Raw genomic sequence first — 22,254 nt, 5'->3', positions numbered from 1 at the left:
TAATATATCTTAAGGGAAAATATAACTGGTATGTGGTAGACCTAGAATATAACTATGGGGAGAAATTACCACATCATAATGGTTATACAGTAGTGGGCTTCAAAGGACAAGAATATGAGCCTTTGAACGTCCCGTTGATCCTGCCCAAGTGAGACTTTGTTATGTGGGAGAGGAGGAGCAGTTTGTCAAGCAAGGTAGATGTTTTCAGCCACGTCCCAGTAGTCCCCACTCCGTAATGGCAGGTAATTAGTTACATGGTGTGGAGTAAGTATTACTCCTATAGTGTCAGTTAGCGGCACCTCATCAGCTGACTGAGGGAAACACTGCTGCTAGGAAAAAGGCTATCTGTTAATATAGGACTGAACAACAATAATTAGTTAATAGCTGTAGTATATATGAAAACATAGAAAACCATAAACAGAATAGTGTCAGTCCCAAGTTAAGCAGAAGATGATATGGATGCTCTCCATGTACCAGATACTTATGTAACCTCAAATAGTGTTTCAACTTCTTGTGGTAACCAAAAGATTTGAACCATTTCAACTCAAGAGCTCCTGTCTCCTCCTAATGTGCACTGGCTTATAGCAGCCATATCAGGGGAATCCCATTAGTGATTTTAATTATATGCGCCTTTCTTTTCCCAGATATGCTTTTGAAATGAGGAATAACATTATTTAGCTAAACTGCCCCACTACCACTAGAGCCTATATTGTACTTTAAAACAAACTTACATACCGTAAGTTCACAAATTGTTTAATTTCAGTCATAGTTAAATAAACAGTTATTTAAATACTTTTAAGGTTTTTGTATCAGGGTAACCGGATGTTACGTATATAAGTGAACCCCCTCTCCATTCTACGGAAGTACACTGCTTGACACCACTTTCTGGCTTCTCGCAACAACATCCGGAATCGCCGAATGGAGTACTTAGTACAGAGGATTTATATGAAGTTATTTACAAAAACAGCCCACTCATGTAAGGGAAGTTTCTTTTACTGATTGTGATGACGTGTTGAACGGAGTTAAAGGAAACTGTCCACATCTAGTTCTCTGCAGTTGCTAGCTACGTTAGCTGTGCAGTGGTCTGCTAGCTTGCTACGCTAGTCTGCTAACTAGGTAGCATCACATTTACCATGATGTCGCGGGGTCCTCGGGGTCCTCCTTTTGGTCCCCGATACCCAATGCATCCAGGAGGGCCCCTGCCGCCAGAGGGCCCTTGGATGGAGGAACCTTACCATAGTGGTCCCAATCCACACTTCATGCGCGGGCATCCACCAGGACCATGGATGGGGCCTATGGGACGAATGCACCCTTCATATGGACCAGAGCCATGGCCAATGCACCCGGCGGATATGGATCCGATGGGTTATGGACCTATGGATGACCTTGGGTACGGTCCAGGTCATGGTTTGCCGCACCCTTACGGCATGGAGGGCCCACCGTTACCTGGTGGACATTACCCCCCTCCGGAGTATGACCACGGTCCGCCAATGCCTCCTGATTATCCTCCTATGGATGGATATGGACCTCCTCCAGATCCACATTACAGGCAGCCAATGCCACCAGTGCCGCCTATGGATGAGGCAGGGTACGGCCCACTTCCTGGGTTACCAGAGCCTTACCCACCCATGCCTGGTAGACCTTTCCCCCCGCCAGAGTTTGATCACGGCCTACCACCGCCAATACACCCTGACTATCCCCCGATGGACCCTAGCATGCCGCCGCCCTCTGTTTATGAATATGGTCATACTTTTGCGCCCAAGGCCCAGCACTTCGGACACTTACATCCTTCTCCTCCAGTCAAAAATCTCCCAGTCTCAGAGGTAAGTTGTCTCTTGGCAGGACTGATCTCATTGTTACCTTTGTCCAGTTTTTGAACTGTATGCTAGATTTTAGTTATTGTCATTGTCTAGGTGGATAAGCTACTCGATTGTGAACTGTTATTTTCTACCATTAAACACAGTAGTGAATCCACTGTTTACTTTCCACCCAGTTGAAAGGTATGGGGGTGGAATTATAACTGTAAGCAACTGCGCAGACCAACCAAAATGCCTGTACTGTAACACACCGTGGTCTGGTCCGCACACACAGCTCACCCATGTATGGCTTGTAGAACTAAGAGATCGTGAGTTACAGTATGTGGTAAGCTTATGTTTTGTAAGTATCGAAGGAGGCCTTGGGTTTTTGAAACACTGGGTCGAGTAAAGTAAGCCTGTCACTTGCCATTCTGTTGCCTGTATGTGTGAGACTGTGAGGGTGTGTGTGTGCGTGTGTGTGTGTGTGTGCGCGCGCGCAGCCTGTATCTTGTTCCTTGTATCTCGTTTCTTACTTCCACATGCAAGATGAGCAGGTGGACCTGGGTGATGTTACTGTGGGCCGTGTGAGTTAGTCTTTGTGGTAGATGTGAACGTCTCTTCAGGACAACAGTAAACATCTGTAAATAACCTTCTGAAACTGGTCCCAACTCTGACGTTAGCAACACAGCACTTTTTCTCTTAAAATCACCAGCACTGCCCATTCACACCCACGTTTAATATAAAGTAGTGTCTACACAACACATATGCTCAACACTTGGATGTGTTATACATAGGAAGAATTCAGTGCGGTGTCCTTACAAGGATGCAGGTCCTGATTGATCTCGTCTTCAGTCTTGTGTTGTTATCTGGTAATCTGGAGGTGGAGAGCAGCTCTTGGATGTGTCATGCGTGTAATGAATATTCTTGAAATGTGCAGGTGGTGAAAGAACGAGAAAAACTGAGGAAGCAGAGGGATGCAAACAAGAAGAGGGAAGTTGAGCTTGTGAAGGACGTGCACAACTTACGCAAGCAGCAAGGTACAAACTCATAATAACACATCTAAAACTATTCTGTTTTTATGTTATTTTTTTTTTTTTACTTGTTTAGGACTCTCGCTTATGACATAACCCCCTCCAACATGGTTGTCTATCTCCCCCTCCCTCGCACACACTCTCTCTCTCTCTCTCGCTCTCTCTCTCTCTCTCTCTGCTTGCCATAGCTGTGCTCCTGAAGAAGGAGAAGAAGAGGAATAAGAAAAAGACTCCTGAAGAGAAGGACATCCCGAAGGACCCCCACCTGACTGTATTGACCATCAAGGTCGAGATGGCAGAGTCTAAGTTGGCATCCCTGAGGAAGGAGATCGATGCCCTAGCGACCAGGATGTCCGAGTTGGACGACGTGGGCCTCACCTTGGGCATCCCTCCCCTGCCCCCACCCCCTCCATCAGCCTCCCTTCACCTGGAGGACCAACCCCTGCAGATGGCTAAGGTGGCGCCGGCCAAGAAGAAGAAGAAGAAGGCCAGCACCTCCGCCACTGCAACTGCTGCGGCTACCTGCAGCTCCATCACCACGTCAGCCACCACGTCAGCCAACACCTCCGCCACCTCAACAACGACCCCCACCACCATCTTGTCTGCTTCAACCACCTCGGCAACTACCCCAGCCGCCTCGGCTACTTCAACAACCACCCCAACCATCTCCTCTTCCGACTCCACCGCCATCGACTCCACCACCAAGGTACAGTTATGGGAGATTAATGTGTGTAGCAGGGACAGTTTGTCATCAGTGAACTCTGTCTCAGTGGGGTTGGCAAGTTTGTTTTTGCCTACACAGAAAACAACAAGGCTTTTTAACAAAAAAATGTAATGTGATATCAAGAAAGACTTGTCTATTGACATGCATAGCATTTCAAATAGGCAAAGCTGTCTATGTCTCACTAGATTACACTCAAATATCCAATATACATAGCACATCCAACCTTGTAATCATGTCATCTTAACCTTGAGGATGTGTTTTTTTCCTCCACTCTCCCAGGATTCAGGTGAATCTGAGACAACCATTAGTTCGGAGTCAGCTCCGGCAGAGACCCCCCTGGAAGAGCAGACACCCAGCCAGGAGAAAGGGCCAGACAGCCTGCCAGCATCCTCCCCCCTCGCTGCCACTGCCACCAAGGTAAACCAGTGTTTTAAAGTTACAGAGGATTACAAAACCTCATCTGACTTCCCTGAGGTTCTCCTCAAATCAGTAAAAGTTAAAACAATGTTTGTCTTGATTGTTTAAATACTCAAAGTCACTGTTATGAATTGCTTGTGGATTCTTTGGAGATGATGTTTTCTTTGTGGGATTGCCATTAATTCCAGATTATTTGTTTTTACAACCTTTGATTTTCACTTGACATGGCTACTGTGAGCTATGCTTTCTTGTTTGAATAAAAGCATGCCTTCTGAGAGCAGTCGGGGTTGGACGTTGCTCTCCTGCCTAAGTTTGACTGTGTTTTTCTACGGTCTTGTTGAAGGATGGTGACCCATCAAGTAGCAGTTCTTCCAGTCAGCCGGACCCAATAGCACAGGCACCTGAGAAGAAGACCCCCCTACCCCAGAATAAAGCTTCCAAACCACTGACAAGGTTCATGCTTCCAAAGAGGCCCAAAGCTGCTCCAATGTTCCCTGCCAAGTAAGATAAAGCTGCTTACACGGTTTCTTACACAACTTTACTATTAGTTACACGGTTTCTTACACAACTTCACTATTAGTTACACGGTTTCTTACACAACTTCACGAATACTTACACGGTTTCTTACACAACTTCACGAATACTTACACGGTTTCTTACACAACTTCACTGTTAGTTACACGGTTTCTTACACAACTTCATTGTTAGTTACACTGTTTCTAAAGCAACTTCACTATTAGTTACACTGTTTCTTACATAACTTCATCGTTTCTTGTACAACTTCACTGTTAGTTATACTGTTTCTTACACAACTTCACTGTTAGTAACACTGTTTCATAAACAACCTTTCCGGAAACACCGATAGTCTATGGGCCTTCTACCAATTGCAGTTACTGAATGAAAAAAAAAAAAAAGGTTGATAGGAAAGCGATTAGCACATTAGCGGCTGGAAAGTTTCTGATGTGTGTTACACATGTCTGTGTTGTAGACCTCCAGCGGGACGCAAAATGGGGGTCATCATATCTGTCGGGGTGAGTATCGCTTAACACCTTTTTGGAAATCTTACCTGTGGGATTTGATCCGTACCACGCCATCTCAAGTGATCTCACTTTTCTCAGTTAAAATGTGAATCCTCAGTCTTTTAATCTACATTCCCAGTTTTTGAATCTACATTCCCAGTTTTTTTAATCTACATTCCCAGTCTTTTAATCTACATTCTCAGTCTTTTATTCCCAGTTTGCCTAACTCACATCCTTTAAAACAGATTTTTCAGCTTTGGTTGAGAAGAAGGGTTGTTTAACTGGTTGACATTCATACATGTTTGTTAAGCTTCTAATTTGTGTGCTTTCAGGATTTATAAAAGGATGGTCAACTATACTTGTCAGTTTCTACAGCAGTAGTAGTAGTTTTTGTACAAGTATTAGTAGCTGTATTATTAGTATGACTTCATATTATTACATGTAGTTAATAATTAAAGGATAGGACTCCGTCAGCAGTGGCTCATAATTGTTTGTCTCTGTTAGGAAAAGGACTATGGTGTCATTGAACGGGACGACAAAAAGACCTTTCCCTTCCAACTCAGTGCTTTTGTGGGAATACCTGCTAACCTGGTCCCTGGAGTGAAAGTGCACTTCACTGTCTGCAAGACTGAGGTAGGCTGGTCAAGTGTGCCTTTAGCCAATACTCAATACATGGCTGCCTATTTCGCTCATGATATGTAGTGTATCATGTAAAAAACACCAAACGGACAGGGTTAAAAACTTGATTTTTACTGGAGGGGGTCTTTAAGCTATGCTTTAATGGATGAGTTTTTTGCAGAAGCTCTCATTCAGCTGTGTTGTTGATCATTGCTGTGCCCTGTCTGATGTTGGTGCTTCAGGAAAACGAGGATTGCGCGACTGACGTGAACGTCCCGTCCGGAGGCACGGAGGAGGTGCACAGTGAAGTGTTCCTCGGCGTCGTCACCAAGAGCATCAAAAATGCACAGGTGAGATCCACCGCCCAACGTTCACCAGCCTGAAATTCACCTGTAAGGACAAAATGTACAAACTGCCAAATTGATTTGTTCCCACTTCCAGAATCTTAAGTGCTCACGCCTATGAGAATGTTTGTGCTTTTGAAGTGCTTTTTTTTGCCTTGTATATTTATTTCATTGTGGTGCATGTATTACCCCCTTCCTGACGTAGACTGTATTAGTACAGTATTTAAAGCCCTATGATTTCTGTGCTGCAGAAAATCCGGAATTTTGCAGAATTGGACAGAATCGGACATTTTCGAATAAACTAATGGGAGGAAAATACTTTCGATAGCATTATAGGCACCATTTTGCGACACATGCACGTCAAAGAGGTTGTCAGTGACGGCTAGCCAAAGTTAATGAAACACCAATTTGGTAAATCTCATTATATTAACCTCTTGCGTTGGTAGTTTTTAAATAAAATACAGATTTGCCCAAAGTCTTGTCGAACGGATGCATCCCTATGCATTGTGAACTGAACAGGAGATTCGGTCACTTGTTGACACAGGAGACTAAAACTGACCATTGGGGCAGCGTCTGAATATTCTCAGAATAACCACAAAACTTACAATGTACATGGAGACTGTCATAATATCTTATGCACTAAAGACTTCTATACATAAGACACTGCCGTCTGTGCATGCACGGCAATCCAAACTATTCTCATTTGTAGTTCCACGTTGGTGGAACGAACTGCCTAGTACTACCAGAGCAGGGGCGTCCCTCTCTACCTTCAAGAAGCTTTTGAAGACCCAACTCTTCAGAGAGCACCTCCCTTCCTAACTGGCACCTTGACTAGCGCTTAACTTGCACTTCAGCAGTTACATTCCTGCACTTCTTTTTTCCTTTCTAGGTCGTTTTTCTAATTCTTATGTAAAGTAGTATTTATTGTTACACCATGTTCTTTTGTGCTCTTAGCTTGACTGTTCTCTCCATTGTACGTCGCTTTGGACAAAAGCGTCTGCTAAATGACTAAATGTAAAATGTAAATGTAAAATAAGACTATTATAACACAAGGGGCTTACAGACTCAGTACAACTCTTATAACCAGAAACCAGAAGGTGATCTCTCCTTAAATACGTTTGCAATTTTTTTCATTCTATAAAATTAAATAGAAAATGATAGTAAATTAAACTGTATTTGTAGTCTTTATTATATTAGCATTGCTACCCTACACTCCCTACCCTATTACAGTATAGATCCATCATCTAGGTGGTATAGGGAATGGTTTAGAACAACCTGCACATTCATTTAACTTGGTTATATGTCTTAGCCAGTATGTCACAGAAATGAAAATGTAAGTGTAATATAAAATCTGATTGATTAGTTTTGTTTGTTTGTTTGTTTGTTTGTTTGTTTAGTTGAAAAACAAGATGAAGCAGCTGAGGCTGGAGGCATCCATCTACGGCCAGGCGATGGAGCTTCCTTTCACCGAGGGCGACTGCGCCGTCACGCTGCTCACCAACGACCTCGTCACCTTCCAGGTGATCACCAGCATCGTCACCAAAAGCATGAGGGCTTCTAACATCCGGCCACAGGTTCCCGATACATTCCAGATCACCAGCGAAAAACGAGTCATGGTGAGGCCCCATCGGGAGTGAAACTGATGCATAACATGAAAAAAATAACTATCTTTGCGTTAGTTAGGACTGCACTGACAATGGGTTGGCACACATTTCCCATGTTACAGATTTCACTGAAGGAAGGAAGGAAGGAAATAAATGAATAAAGTTAATATTGCATATTTGTAACTGGGTCTGACAAAGCCACAGACACCTTTCCCCGTATCCAAGTTGAAGCGAGCTATTTGGCAGACAGCAGGGAATCTTTATTAGCCATGGCAACGGCAAAGGGGAGAAGAAATCCAGTTTCAGGAGAGAAAGTACATTTTAAAATCATCTAAACAATCAGTTAACTTGAAGATAAATTCCTCAGAAAGGCAGAGAAAGAGTTGAGACCTTTTATAGAATTTCCGTTTATCTCCAGAGGGTGTCATCTCAAACACTAGACTTGACTCTATAACAGTGTTTCTCAAACTTTTTCAGGCCAAGGACCACTTAGCCAATAAAAAAAAAAATCGCGGACCATCTAACTAAATAGTATATCCCCGGAACAACAGGCCTCCTACCCAGAACTGGCACCAGGCAATTGTTAGCGGCACGTGATTTCCGTGGGTGGGCACTCCTTTTTTATCGGTAGACTAGTTATAGATATGACAATGCGCTAGGCAAAGCATATGGAACCCTGCTCCATGCGTGACTTGTTTAAGTTACAAACTATAGTTCGCTCACAGCCTCATACTCCTATCACACACTCAGACACGCCAATGTATCACTAAACACCAATAAACACAACGATGCGCATACCGACCACGCGACCGCAGTAATTCACTACCAACCGTAGGCAAGCCGACTGGCATTAATATAGCCATCCTAGTAGTCAACTTTTCATAATTATGAGTTGTCATTATCCAACGACACACAACACAGAATAAAGTTATCATCTTGCTGTCTCCGCAGCGGAAGAAAAAAAATGCTGTTTGAATGCAGCTCCGCGGCGGGAGTGACCCTTCTCCTTGTCTGTGTCAGAGCCATTCTCATTTAATTTTCTTTTCATTGTCCCTGTCTTAAGCCACCGATCCATGACCTTCTTAATAGATTAGGCTACTCTTTAATAGATTAGGCTTCTACTGACTGTGTTCTCTTCGTTCTGAGTTGTATGTTAGAAATGTCGCAATAATTTACTTGTGGCCGTCGCGGACCATTACGGGGCACTGGCGGACCACCAGTGGTCCGCGGACCACACTTTGAGAACGACTGCTCTATAACACCACAGCAGTACGGCGTTATCATCATTAGCAGTTGCAAAGGGAATCCTGAATCAAAAGCCAGTCTTACGAAGGGAGAAAGTAATTGTTTCTCTATTACTGTTATTGACTATTGCCAACACAATAATTTCAATTGAACGTGTCAGAAAAGCCGGTTGAGACAGAAATAAAAAACAAAAGTTGAGGCCTTCCATCATTAAGCTCTCCCATCTTTCAAACGGCAGGGCGTGATAACAAGCTTGCAGAAGGGTCTTTGCGCCATAACATCAGAGCAGTACGGGGGTCTCTGTCTCTACACGGACAGCAATGAGAACCTGGGGCAGGAGGAGTGGGCCCTCTCCGACAGGGTCGAGTTCACCAGGACCACCGTGAGTAAACAACAACCTGACCTCCTCCGTTTCGTCACTGTGCATCATGACTGTGTATGTGTTGCATCTTTTGGTGGGGTGTGTCAAATCTATATAATAATATATAATATAAATGTATAAATAACACATCTTTCTAGTCTCCTCTCTCTCACACTTAATAATCCCCAAAATAATTGCATCCACGTCATACAAGTAGCCTCATCGCAGCTGTGAGTTAAACTGTAGGTTAGTAGTTTGTGGTTTGGCTGAGAAGTGGAGCGAAACTATGGCTTTGTGTAGACACAGTGTCACTTTACAGGTGCATTCTGGGTTAATAACATCTGAGTAAGTGTTAATTATAACAAACAGCATGTGACCTTTGCCCTTTAGTAAGTGCTGTATAATCCAGCATGTTACCTTTGCCCTTCGCTAAGGGCTCTGTAAGCTAACCCAGGAGTGCTGGGTAGATCTTTGGATGTATGCGCGTTGAGATACTTGGCAATAAAAAAACACATAAAGAGGTTTTTATTAGTGACAGAGGGTAACTTGAAGCTGCTCTATCTCGGTAGGTCCTTAGTTTTAAGGTTAATTTAGTTCCATAGGCCCAGTATCACATTATACTTGGTGAAAAGATGTTAATTCTGTCAGGTACAAAGAAGAGAGCTCTCTGCAAAATCACCGACTAAGGGAGACAGCCTGGTCATGGTGTCAGAGCTTTCACAGGTTTACTGCAGATAAAATACTGCATGTGTTGGTTGAGTGATGGCCGTACTGTGAAGTCAGTATCTCTGTGACGGTGCAGGTCATGAGCTTGAGTTTCAGCTAACGGGGTTGTTTTTGTGAGTAACACACATCAGTAACACGCATCACGCATCAGTAACACGCATTTCATGTCACACAAGATGATTACAGTACCCACACACCAATCTATTCTTATGATTTTTGATGCTGATTTTTTTTTTCATACAACCAGCTAAGCTTTATTGTATTGCTGCAATCATTGAACAGTGATTACTCTTTTTTAAGTGTCTAGGCGGAGTTTTTATGATATGGTTAGATGATACTCAGTACAGTTGTGATTGGATTTATACTCTCAATATAGATGTAAATATAGACAGATTGAAATTGTGTGTTTCACAAACTGAATTACTCAGGTAAAATGTATCACTTGAGATAGGACTGCAATGGTTTAGCCATGTGTTTATATGGCGCCAACTACGGCCCATAAGCCTCGGTTACCTTTTAGCTACATTAGCCGTGTAGATCCTGTGCAAAACAAGAGAAGCTAATCATGGACACCAAACATGTCTCTGATGATCGCCATCATTTTAGGTAAGTATCAAATCTGTGTAAATTTGATGTTTTACCAAGATATTCTTTAAAACCGACATGTTTAGCCAGCGTTAAGTTACCATAACGAAAGAGGAGTGACTTTGGTTTTACTCTTCTGACTTTGGTTTTACTCTCCCCCAGAGGTGTGGGGGTTAAATGGTTTATTGGTCAAAGTAGCTTTGGCAAACATTTTGTTTAAGTTCAAGTTATTTGCTTGAATGGCAGCTTTTGACTTAGGACCATAGTTTTGTAGTTAGGACCATAGTTTCTCGGTCACTCTTTGATACTAAACCACCTTCATTAATTGCAGCTGTTTGAAAACAGTACATTTTCATTTTCCGTGTTATATGTCATCAGTCAGAAGTTATCCACATGGAAAAGGAGAGTACTACCAAGCAAATACTAGGCAGGTATAGACAGGTTGACATAAATAGACAAAAGAGAAAATGACATAGAAATGGGCTGACATTTAGAGAGAATGATAAGACAGTCAACAGCGTAAGACAGACACAGACAGACTGAAGGATATATCAAACTGTCAGTTGTTTACTGCAAAGGCATACTATCAAGATTATTTTAAGACCGCAGAATTTTGTTGTATCTTAGGGAATAATGATGGAAGAGGTCATATTGGGGATGTTAAACAGTTGACTTGATTTGATCCAATCATTATGGTTTTTCGACAACAACTACTTGTCAAGGTTTTAAATGATGACTTTGTCTAACAATTCACTATACGCGGGTGGTAGAATAGACATTCAGAAAATGCTGGCTAGAGCTCTTAACAACCTGAATAAAACATTAAGACATTTACATTGCAGTGGTTAGATATCTCTTCTCTGGGCACCTTTTGCCCTTGCTGGATAATACTGGAGCTTATATTTCACACAAGCTTATGCTACACTTTGTATTGCAGAGAAAGTGAGAATATTGTTTAGTAAGCCAGTAAAATAACATAGCATTACTATCGGCCATGCAAAATGAAGCACTAGCCTTCCTAACCATTAAAACTACATTACCCAGAATTCTTTCATGGGTTATTTATTACATCCTCATAACCTTTAAATGTGTCTCTATTTTTTGCAGATACAAGGTATAGACATGGCCATCAGAGTACGGAAGCTTCCAGAGGGTATGGAGTCATTTAATGACATTGCCCAAACCGAACTGGCTGAGGAAGAAAGTGATGAGGAAACTTCAGAAGAAGAAGAAGAAGAAGAAGAAAAAGAGGTCGATGACAATGTGGGTGAAAACTACACAGCTGGTATCTTGCTGATGAGATTGATACACTGATGTTGACATTCTAGTTCTGAAAACCTCCATTATATATTTGAATGCCTCTTGGAGTACTGTCTTGTATAGAGTTTCAGCAGCAACATTCATTTATGCTATTTATGGTGCGTGGCAAAGCTTGTATGTTCCTTGGAGATCTGTGTAATATCCCATCCAGCCGTTATTTACTTTCATACGACTTTCAATCTAAGGTTGTCCAGAGTGAGCCAGAGCCTTTACCGGAGAGTGAGCCTGTCATCGAGGACGTTGGCACGGAGAGCTATGACGGAGTGGTGCTTAGGGTTCCTGCGAGGGGGAGGGATACGGCAAAGACCACGGCTACCGGCCACACGGCAAGTAAAACGTGCCAGGCACCACTAACCTGGAGGGTTTGTCAGGAATGGGAATTCCTCCAGCCAGCTTGACTTTGATTAGCTGTGTAGTGTTCTTGGAATTCACCAGATATCTTTACACACTTCAGGCATCTTAAATCAGTCTGAGCTATAATGCATTTATCCAGCAGCGCCTCTATCGTTCTTTCATTTATGTAATAGGGCCTCTATCGTTCTTTTATTTATATAATAGGGCCTCTATCATTCTTGCATTCATATAATAGGGCCTCTGTCGTTCTTTCATTTCACGGCTGTCTTAAGAGTGTTCTGGGAACATAATGGTTCTAATTTCAGTGTGTGACTATAGTGGTTCTGTTGATTAATTTTTCTTTCTCAAGTTTACAGTTATTTGTTATAATATTGTGAAATCGTTTAGCAGGTTCTTGACCTTGGCAGTGTGAAGGTCACTGTGAATGACGAGGAGAAAAGGCTGACCTTCAGGGCAGACGATGTGTTAATGAAGGCCACCATGTTAGTGGGGGATAAAGTTCAGCTGAACATATCCACAAACCCAAAGACAAATGGAGAGAGGGCTGTCAACGTGCAATTCCGCAAAGGCTCCTTCCGCATACTCACAGAGCAACGTAAAACAGTAAGTCTGATACACTCACCACAAGCACTGAACATGAAGCAAGTTGAGTGTTTCCATAAGCACAAAAGATGTTTTTTTTTATTTCTTTTTTTTATTCTGGAGGGGAGCTGCAAACAGTATATTTACCCAATGTCAGACACAAGTAAAACTCACAAATAGTATAGTTGATACGAAATAGTTCTACATTAGTTTCTATTTTGCAAACTACAGAGTAAATGAAGTCCCCTTTTTAAGGGTGTAGCCTTCGTCTTTCTCACTTACGGCATATGTTCGTCCATCAGGGTGTTGTGATTGACCTGGAGGAGTCACACGGATACATCAAATACCCACAAGACCCCAAGCTGTTCTTTGACCTCCGCGAGGTCATGGAGGAAAATCCACTCTCCATCTCCGATAAGGTGGAGTTCACTGTTATGCCGGTGAGTATTTCTGGGGGGTGGTCATTCCATGCTGTGTTCCTGCACGAGATGTATTTGTGTAGAAATAAGTTAATACTGATCTTAACAAATGTATGCTAAAGAGTGAAAAGATTTGGGTGGTATTGGATCTCTTCATGAGTGCAGTGCAGTGCACTGCTGCAGCAAAGCAAGGGCTTTCTTGAGAAACCAGAATCCAGTAACCAGATGTGTTTCCACCTTCACCTACTCAGAAAACAGCAGGAATTGGCAATCAAGCCATTCGGGTCAAGAAGGTTGTGGACCGAACATTCCCAGCTAAATTAGAGAACATGGTGGCGAGAAATAAAATGAAGGTAAAATATTTTGTCACTTAATTGTCTACTGTGTAGTTGTTTGATTCATTTTCTTTGCCAGCTGTATCTGCTCCTGTTGTTGACTTGTGTCCTGTAAAAATCTGAATGCAGAAAAAGATGACCATCAAAATCTCAAGCGAGCTCAAAGACCAAATTCGGAATGATGAAGTCAAACCTAATACTGATGACTCGGACACTGTGTGAGTTTTTAGACATTTAAAATGTTTATAATCCTTTGTGGCCATTTGTCTGTTGTTTACATCCAATACAAATAAGGTGCTGTAAAGGTTTTTTTTTGTTGTTGTTAGAAACCCGCTTTAACATGATCATAGTTGGAATTCATTTTGACAACTTTTATTGCGCTACAGAAAGACTGAAGTCTTGCCAGCGCGGGCGAAGCCCAACCCTGTGAGCACCAAGATCGTGATGCTCAGAAAGGAGGTGATCAAGACTGAAGCAGAGGAGGCCAAGCGTTCCAGGACGGAAGACGGGCCCAACACCAACGAAAGCAGCGGCAGCCCCAAGGACGGTTGTCGCAGCCGTAGTCCTACTGATGCATCCGCCAGCGGCCCTGGCCCGCGTCACAACAGCGAGAGCCGAGACCAGGACAAGGGTGATAGGCCAAACAAAAGCCAGAGCCTACAAAGCTCCACTAAAGAGGAGAGAAAGGAAGGGAGTAAGGAGCGGCAAGAGAAGAACAAGAGAAGCCGCAGCAGAAGCAGAGAGCGTTCCTACCGATACCAACCGCACATCAGACCGATGGAGAGAAGCCGAGACAGAGAGAGGGAGTGGGACAGGGACAGAGAAAGAGAAAGGGAGAGGGACAGAGAAAGGGAGAGGGACAGAGAAAGAGAAAGAGAGAGGGAGAGGGAAAGAGACCGAGATAGGGATAGGAGCACCTACCAGAGGACAAGTCACAGCCCAGCGCGTTTAGATATGAGGTACTGGAAAGGAAACGGCAGTGGCAGTGGGCAGCGTTCACTCAGGAGGCGCAGCAGAAGCAGGAGTCCTACCAGAGACGGCTCAAGCTCCCGGCCGTATTACAGGGACCAGCCAAGTTCAGAGGCACATGGAAAGAGCACTTACGGACCACCCAAGCCTCACGTCGTGGACGAGGAACTGGTGAAAAAGCAAAAGGAGCTGGAAGAACTCAATGAGTTGATCGCTCGAAGGAGAGCAATGATAGGTATGGAACAGACACCTAAAGCACCTGCTGTGGAGCCTAAGGAACGCCTTGGCTGGGGTTCGGAGCCCCTGGCATCAGATGAGGAGGAGACTTTGGAGTGGTTGCCTCAAAACAGTGCAAGGCGTCAAGCTGCCAAACCAATCAAGTCCATTCTGAAGAAACCCAAGGAGTCTTTCCCTGGACCGGCCTCTTCACCCCAGGTCACCTTATATTATAACACTATTTATAATACAATAACACTATATATAATACAATAACACTTTTATAATAACAAGTTTCACTTTAATGTGTCCTACATATTTTTCGAAACAGAATTTGTCAGTAGCATGTGTAGTAGCATTTGTCATTGATTTTTGGTGAAGGTCTTAAAAGTAACAGGTTTTCTTGTTCCCTTTTCTTTGTTGTAGACTCAAAGCATTGAACCTGCCGCCAAACCATCAGTTTCACAGTACTATTCTGACCGGACCCACCCAACGGCTGCAGCCTCAGGTCATCCCCAGGACCTGGCTCCTGGGGGTGCATCGAGTCAGGATCACACAGGCCAAACATTGTCATACCAGGGAGAAAGGTCTTACCGCGAACCAGACCCCTACAGTCACCGCTCGGTTCCTGGTCATTCTCAAGGTCATCACAACCCCTCACCTCCCTCCTCTGGCAATGGTCAGCGCCCTCCTCCCCAGCATTTGTTAAGCCCAACGCAGACCTCCCAATCGCTTCCGGGTCAACAGCAGGCAGCAGAGCCAAAGGGCAGCGGGGCTACCCAGATGCAGCGCTTCCTCAGCCTGCTCAACAAGGGAGTGGACGTCAACCAGCTCTCCACACTGATCAAGGAGTCAATAGGGAAGAGCACCGCCAGTAGTGCAACTACGCCACCAGCCAGGGAAGGGATGTTCAAAGGTGACCAATATGATCCCTTTAAAGCTGAAGAAGAGCAAGACTTCAAGCGGAGGCGAGATTCTGGGGAGGGGACAAGCCGGGATGACCTGCTGCCCCACGAAAGAGCTGTGGAGGACGGCAGTGGCTTTTCCCGAATTCTTGGCATGAGTCATGAGCCACAAGAGAAAGACCAGTTGCTGAGGCAGAGTGTAAAGGAGGATAATTTTCTTTATGGCAGCGCAGAAGCAGAGGGGAATTCCAACCAGCGTGACCACCGACCTGAACAACATGAAACATCAGTGCCAACTGGCCAGTACAAAGAAAACCCAAAGTCAGCCCTGACTAAAGATGAGCAGAAGCCGTCAACCGCAGGCAAAGAAGAAGAAAAGGAGCAGTACTTTGACAAAGTCCAGAGCCTTCTCAAGGCTATAGGTTTAAACCTCAACTCCTCCGAGGTCACCCAGCTAACAGACAGGATGAAAGAGAGGCTTTACGGCACCAAGACCAGAGAAGCCTCATCGGAGTCCAAACGAAGGGAGCATTCTACAAGTCGACACCGTAGTCGACCTCACTCGACAGACTCCCGTGATTCCGTGCAGTCAGCACCGTCGGTCAAGAGAGCTCGTCAGGAAGAGGCCAGGAGCCAGTCAAGCCACTCGAGACATAGCAGTGAATATGATCCGGAGGACATCAACAAGGGCAACACTGAGCCTGGAGTGAGCACAGAACATAGTAGATACACACCAGAATCCTCTGTTCAGAAATACGATCCCTATTCGTATTCACAAGATTTCACAAAACATACACCTGAACCTGTTCACCCTGCGCCTATGTCCAGTGCTCCCCATGCCTCATCCGGTTCATCATATCCTCAACCTGCCACAAACCCCAGCTACCCCTACCCTTACCCTTACCCTTACCCCTACCCTGACAACTCTTACTCAACCCCTAACTACCCCCCTCCCTCTTATTCTTCACCTTATCCTGTCGCTCATCCTAGCTACCCTCCATCCTCAGCAAGAGCCTACAACCCGTTTGTTTATCCGGCTGGACCCTCGTATGCACCCGCACCCCAGGTTATCCCAGCTTCCCCCGCTTCCTATTCAGGAAGTGCTTACCCCTTGAACCCGGGAGGTAGTGATCCTTATACCCCCCTTCAACCCTCAGGGAGCTCCTCATACACCCTTCAAGAGCCCAAAAAGGTGAACCAGGGTGATTCGAACTCTGGTCGATGCCTTACAGTTATTGAGCCAGTCAGTAGTCTTCCTGAAAAAGCTCAAACCATAAGCACCTTAGCACAAGTCCAGACAAAACCAGTTTCTGTGCTGACAGAGGAAGACCTAGAAGCAAGACAGAGAGAAAAGGTAGGTTCATTTTCTTCCTTTTGATTAGATTTTGTTTGTGTTTCTCGGGGAACCTTAACCTTACAGTATTTTACCCGCCAGTGCGCAATACAAGATACAATAGCAAGAAGTACCACTATACCGCTCATGCTATTTTGAAAATGTGTTTCTGAAGGCAGGGCATGGGAGTAGTGTGGGATCCTGGGACCATAAGGCTAGCAACAAACATCAGCTAGTCATGTTTAGGTTAGCCAAAGGTCAGCTTGCTTGCTAGATGTATTGCCACAGTTGCACAAAACTGTAAGGCTACGGAACAGAACTTGCTATTTGGCTCTTACCCCACCTCACACATCTGCTACACAACAGACACCCCCACACATTTACTGGTTTAAAACGAGTTGTATTGTCATCATGTGTTGAATTTCTGAAGGAAGTAAATGATTGAGCTACATGCTCCATGCATGGCATTGAAACCATATATCTTAGTAAGCTAGCTACAATACTCTGCCAGAGTAATATAACTAGATAGCTATCTTTTGGGTCACAGCATACCCTGATTATGTTAGCATTGATCATGTTAGCATTTCTATGTAAATAATGAGGAAACAGCCGTTCAGAAAAAAGCTTGCATAGTACTTGCCTAACAAGCAATGTATTGAGTGATGTCGATGTTTTGAGTTAACTTGCTCAGTGCTAATAACATTGCTCAGTGAGTATAGCTAACATGTGCTAGTTAGCTTCTTTAGCCTCCTTAAAGTTTGGAATATGGTTAATAGCTAAACATGATTTAGAAATATTGTAATTCAGCTAGCTAGGTAGCCAGGGTTAATTTGCAATCAAGATCACACAGTTTCACACAAGATGGTACTATCAGAGTTTTTTTTTTTTTTTAATCCTTCAACAGTATCAGGTATAAGAGAGGTGAGTGAAAGTGAAACAGTGGTTTCCAGCTTGTAACCTTAATTTACCAAGGACCACTGATGACACTGTATTGGGCCTGGCCCAAGCACTTGGCATATAAAGGAAAACTTAAAGGCCCTATTTTTAGATATTTTTGGATCGTATAGCCATTTCGTGGTTGCCGGTTTTAGCGTTCTAACTCAATACTATGCTATCTGTTTAAATGCATTCACTGATTACTCTTACTATTGGTCTTGGAATAAATACTAACCTTTTAACGTTGCCTTTGAAACTCGGTGAATGGCAGTATTACATTTAAGATAATGTTGTTTGTCAAACATGGGTATTGTAGGCATCGTGAGGATAGGGTCTGCAGTAACACCACAGATTCAGAATACTATTTAACCCTTCAAGGGTTGGCGAGCCAGGGATGGTATGTAAGGTTTCTGTCCCTTCTTCAGTGCAGTTAAAGAGCTGTATCTCCACATTTGTTTTGCTGTGCAGCTGGAGCAGTTCAACCGGAGGATGAAGGAGAAGAACGAGAAGCACATGGAGGCTATGAGAAACTCTAGGAGGACCGCAAGGAAACACCAGGAGCCTCCGGGTATGCATAACTTTAAGGGAGGGGTTTACTTTATGCTTACCGCCCATTTCTAGCCCAAAGCATACTTCACGGCATGACAGACCCTGGCACAGTGCAATTTTTTAGAAACAAGCTTTAAGCCTGCATAGTAAAATGCATCAGCTAGATGTCAAGTTGGTTAAAAAAAAAAAAAAAAATTAATAAAATGTATTAAGGTACACTAGTGTTGGTGGAGTACTGAACCAACTAACTTGGTGAAGGCTTTCTTAGTATCTGTTCAGAGGTGAAATTCAGAGAGCATTTAAGCCATGTAGTCTAAAGTATAATTGTATTCACATTTCATTTTTATTCAGTGGCAGAAAGGACAAAACGGACCAAATTAACAAGCATACAGACAAATAAGTAAATAGGCCAATTAAATTTCATAAATTCATTGCTAACATGTTGCTTGTAAATCGTTTAGTCATTCTTGTAGGGCCTTTGTACTTAAGAAAAGTAGCTATTGAGAGTTAGCCATTTTCATTTAGCACTAGCCAGCCAACTGGTTTGGCAGTCAGTGCTAGTCAGCTTTTTTATGCTCAAGACATGTGGACTGAGCTGCAGACAGGAATATATCGGGTACACAGTTTCATTTTCATTTTTTGTATTAAGGTCATTGCAGGTTTGTCTAGTTAAATCCCTACCGTTCACATCAGTGTCAATTACTACATAGTTATTGTAAAGACAGCATCTCTGCGTTCTTAAAATGTTAAACATTTTTAAAATGAGACTCATTTCAGGCCAGCACATTATATTACATTCCTCATTTAAAAGTAGTTGTAAAATAAGCTGTACGGGCAAATGTGCTAGTTTCTTAGTTTCTAAATGGGACTACGTATTGCCAGGAAAGACTATGTTGATGTGACACTGCATGCAGTAACCCAGTGATAATGATAAGTGTTGGTGTACATCAGATTTACTTTCAGTTTTGCCTGTATTTTAACCTAGCAAATTGTCAATGAAAAGACTAATTTCTATGTCTCAGGGCAAAATACACGTGACACAAACCGTTCAGACTGGAATGCAATAATAAGAAACGGTGTGATATTTATTGGACTAAGCCACCTGCAGTAGAGGAGTGGAATTGCACATTATTAACACCATAGACATGATCTGAGGCTAACAATCTACTGTCGTTTCCAACAGCAACTGTTGCCGTCACAGAGATGAAGAATGTGTGGATCTTCGGTCACTCTCTTGTGGACTGGGCCGAGAAAAGGGCCAAGTCTCCAGAGTTTGGCATGCAGCTGGGCATGGATCCCAACAGCGTGCGGGTTTGGTGGAAGGGGGTGCAGGGCATGACGTGGGACCAGCTTGTGCCCCAGCTGCACCAGCTCAAACTGAACTGGCCCAATCCAGACCTGCTCCTCATCCACCTGGGAGGCAACGACATCAACAAGAGCACCACAGAAGACCTCCTGAGCGCCATCAAGAGGGACCTGACGTCTATTCACAGCATCTTCCCACGGTGTAGGATAGTATGGTCTGACATCCTGCCAAGGCGCTTTTGGAAAGATGGCAGTGGTATTATAGAGGACGTTGATGGTTCAGTCAACACACTATGCGGTACGATCAATCGCAGGGTGCACTCCATTGTAGCCGAACTAGGGGGATCAGCAGTAACTCATGAAAGCATAGGATCTGGCCTTTATCGTCCCAATGGGATCCACCTCTCAAAGAGAGGCATTGATACCTTCAATCTCAACCTGCAAGACTACCTGGAGAAATGGGAGAGTGAGATGAGCCAGGACACACACTAGGGTTGAAAGTCAGTTGAGTTAGAAAAGATAAGGAAGATGAAGTTATGAATTGGTTAGTCTTGATTGTAATCTTTAGTTTCTGTAGCCTTTTTTTTTAGTTCTCACCTATGCTGTATTTGAAGTTCATGACATTTAAATGTATTTTGTGGGATAGACGTTATTATTCACAATCTGAATGTGAAAAAGAAATGGATTACAGTTGACACTGTTTCAGTTATGGGATTTTATTTTGACATGAACAAATTCACTTTAAAAAATAAAACAAGAAATGATCTGTTTGGATGGTCTTTTGTACAGGTTGGTAGGATTGTTTTCATGAAGTTGAAATGCATTACTGTGTACATTGCATCTGTGGAAGCATCCAAGCAATTTCAGTCATTTTTTTCTTTGTAGAAATCTGACTGCAACAGAATGTGTACACTCCCCCAGTGTAGGCCAACGTTGTGAGAGGTAAAGAGGTGACGACGTGTTTTTTTTTTAGTCTTTAGTAACACAAGCTGATAATATTACTTTTCAAAAAGCCTTAATTACGTTCAGACGTGACATTCATTATTATATCTGAAAGCAGTGATGCTTCAGTCATTAGGTTCAGCTAGTTAACAAAAATGTGTCTACAAGTGTTGCACAATCAGCTTTCACAACGAATTTTGAACAGTACAAATTTGTACAGTTCAAATGGAAGGATTTCTCTTTTGGGCATGATATGGATATTGCACAACATGGGCAGTGGTAGAAAGGGGTTTGAGTGAAAAGTATTGATGGAACGGCATATTGATGTTTTCCTGTTCTGATTGGTTGTTGCATGGTGGTTCATACAGATACAAAATAATGCTACACTTTGTTCGTGTCTCTTACAGTAGAATAGCAATATTTTCGGTTGTATCAGTATTGTAATTCCTAGTTTGGAATAAGTATATTGTTGTTTATTCAACATCATCTTTGATCCTCCTTTATCCTGTTTGGCCATGTTTTATCTCACTAGAGTCCTCTTTGCACAGTTGTAGCAATCCAGGTTTTGTTGAATTGTACTTTCCTTCAGGATATTTCCTGGTTCTCCTGATCAGTCTACTGATAACATAATGTGCAGAGAAGAGGATTGCAGCAATCAACAAAACCGTGCCTTAAAACTATGTGTGCCTAGAATGACTGTTTTATGTTGCAATCTTTTTATATTGTCCAACATCGCAGAACTTGTTTCTTCTGAAAGGGCTCTATTCGTCTGTTCAATTCTTTTTAAAGAATGTTAATGTTGGCACTCCGTTGAGCAAAAGTGATGCATGTGTTTTTCTACAGCGATGTATGTTGTTTAGTCAAGCAAGTCGTTGTATGATGTTTATTATAATGACACTCACCTTTAGGGGAGAGGTATGGTAAGCCACGTCCACCCGCTGTATACTGAGCCCTTCCCTGCCTTCTATCATTGTATGAAATAATGTAATTATGTTTCCCAGGGTTTCTTTTTAACTCTCTGCACAGATACACACTACCACATATCTCTTGACCAGGTGCTAATGCAGACACCATAGATATCTCTTGACCAGGTTCTAATGCAGACACCATAGATATATCTTGAAGGAACACACGTGAATGCTTTTCTTGTTTCTTCCAGTTTTTTAGTGTTGCATACTAACAGGTCCATTTTGCTACTCTCTAACTTGTTAGAAGTCCAAAGTGGAAAAAAATATATATGTTAATCTGTACAGTTCACGTCGGTTCCTTATCTAAGGGTGTTAGCTTTGGGCTGGAAAGGGGAATGTTATGCTTTAGCTTTGCATTAAGGAAGTGCTAAAGAGCCTGACGTTTACGTGTGAAGGGCACAGCGAAGGGAAAGGGTTCCATCACTTGTCTCTGCTTCTGCTTTCAGGGAGCAGCCATCTTTCTAATCGGCAACCTTGTCACCTCTGTGAGCTGCCACCACACCATTGTTTGATTTCTTGAATAATGCAGGTAAAGTCAGTCATGAAATGTACTATTAAACCAAGGAATGTGTTTAGCCCGTGACGTGAACAGTATGGACCTCGGGTTTGATTCCAGAGTACACAACCTGAGAATGTAGGTTTCCTCAAAGG

General features: G+C 43.2%; 1 protein-coding gene across 3 annotated transcripts in view; it reads left to right on the top strand.

Moving 5' to 3' along the window:
- The first annotated feature begins 53 nt into the window (after positions 1–53).
- LOC105897400 overlaps positions 54–22,254 on the top strand; it is a 91,455-nt gene continuing 69,254 nt past the window's right edge. For 2 of the 3 annotated variants that reach the window (XM_042709608.1, XM_031579545.2), the window contains exons 1-20: positions 54–1,823; positions 2,734–2,833; positions 3,016–3,533; positions 3,831–3,968; positions 4,312–4,469; positions 4,957–4,999; positions 5,492–5,620; positions 5,848–5,955; positions 7,347–7,565; positions 9,037–9,180; positions 11,578–11,733; positions 11,976–12,116; positions 12,532–12,747; positions 13,029–13,166; positions 13,397–13,498; positions 13,610–13,698; positions 13,867–14,884; positions 15,092–16,924; positions 18,308–18,407; positions 19,572–19,714. In XM_042709608.1, the coding sequence (XP_042565542.1) occupies positions 1,134–1,823; positions 2,734–2,833; positions 3,016–3,533; positions 3,831–3,968; positions 4,312–4,469; positions 4,957–4,999; positions 5,492–5,620; positions 5,848–5,955; positions 7,347–7,565; positions 9,037–9,180; positions 11,578–11,733; positions 11,976–12,116; positions 12,532–12,747; positions 13,029–13,166; positions 13,397–13,498; positions 13,610–13,698; positions 13,867–14,884; positions 15,092–16,924; positions 18,308–18,407; positions 19,572–19,714 (6,183 nt within the window). In that variant the 5' untranslated portion in view covers positions 54–1,133. The remainder of the gene's footprint in view (positions 1,824–2,733; positions 2,834–3,015; positions 3,534–3,830; positions 3,969–4,311; positions 4,470–4,956; positions 5,000–5,491; positions 5,621–5,847; positions 5,956–7,346; positions 7,566–9,036; positions 9,181–11,577; positions 11,734–11,975; positions 12,117–12,531; positions 12,748–13,028; positions 13,167–13,396; positions 13,499–13,609; positions 13,699–13,866; positions 14,885–15,091; positions 16,925–18,307; positions 18,408–19,571; positions 19,715–22,254) is intronic. The other variant, XM_031579546.2, reaches the window with a different exon arrangement.

This window comes from Clupea harengus, chromosome 13 (genome assembly GCF_900700415.2).
Source record: "Clupea harengus chromosome 13, Ch_v2.0.2, whole genome shotgun sequence".
Classification (NCBI taxonomy): Eukaryota; Metazoa; Chordata; class Actinopteri; order Clupeiformes; family Clupeidae; genus Clupea; species Clupea harengus.
The sequence above is the reverse complement of the archived record's forward strand: the minus strand, read 5'-3'. Positions and strand labels throughout refer to the sequence as shown.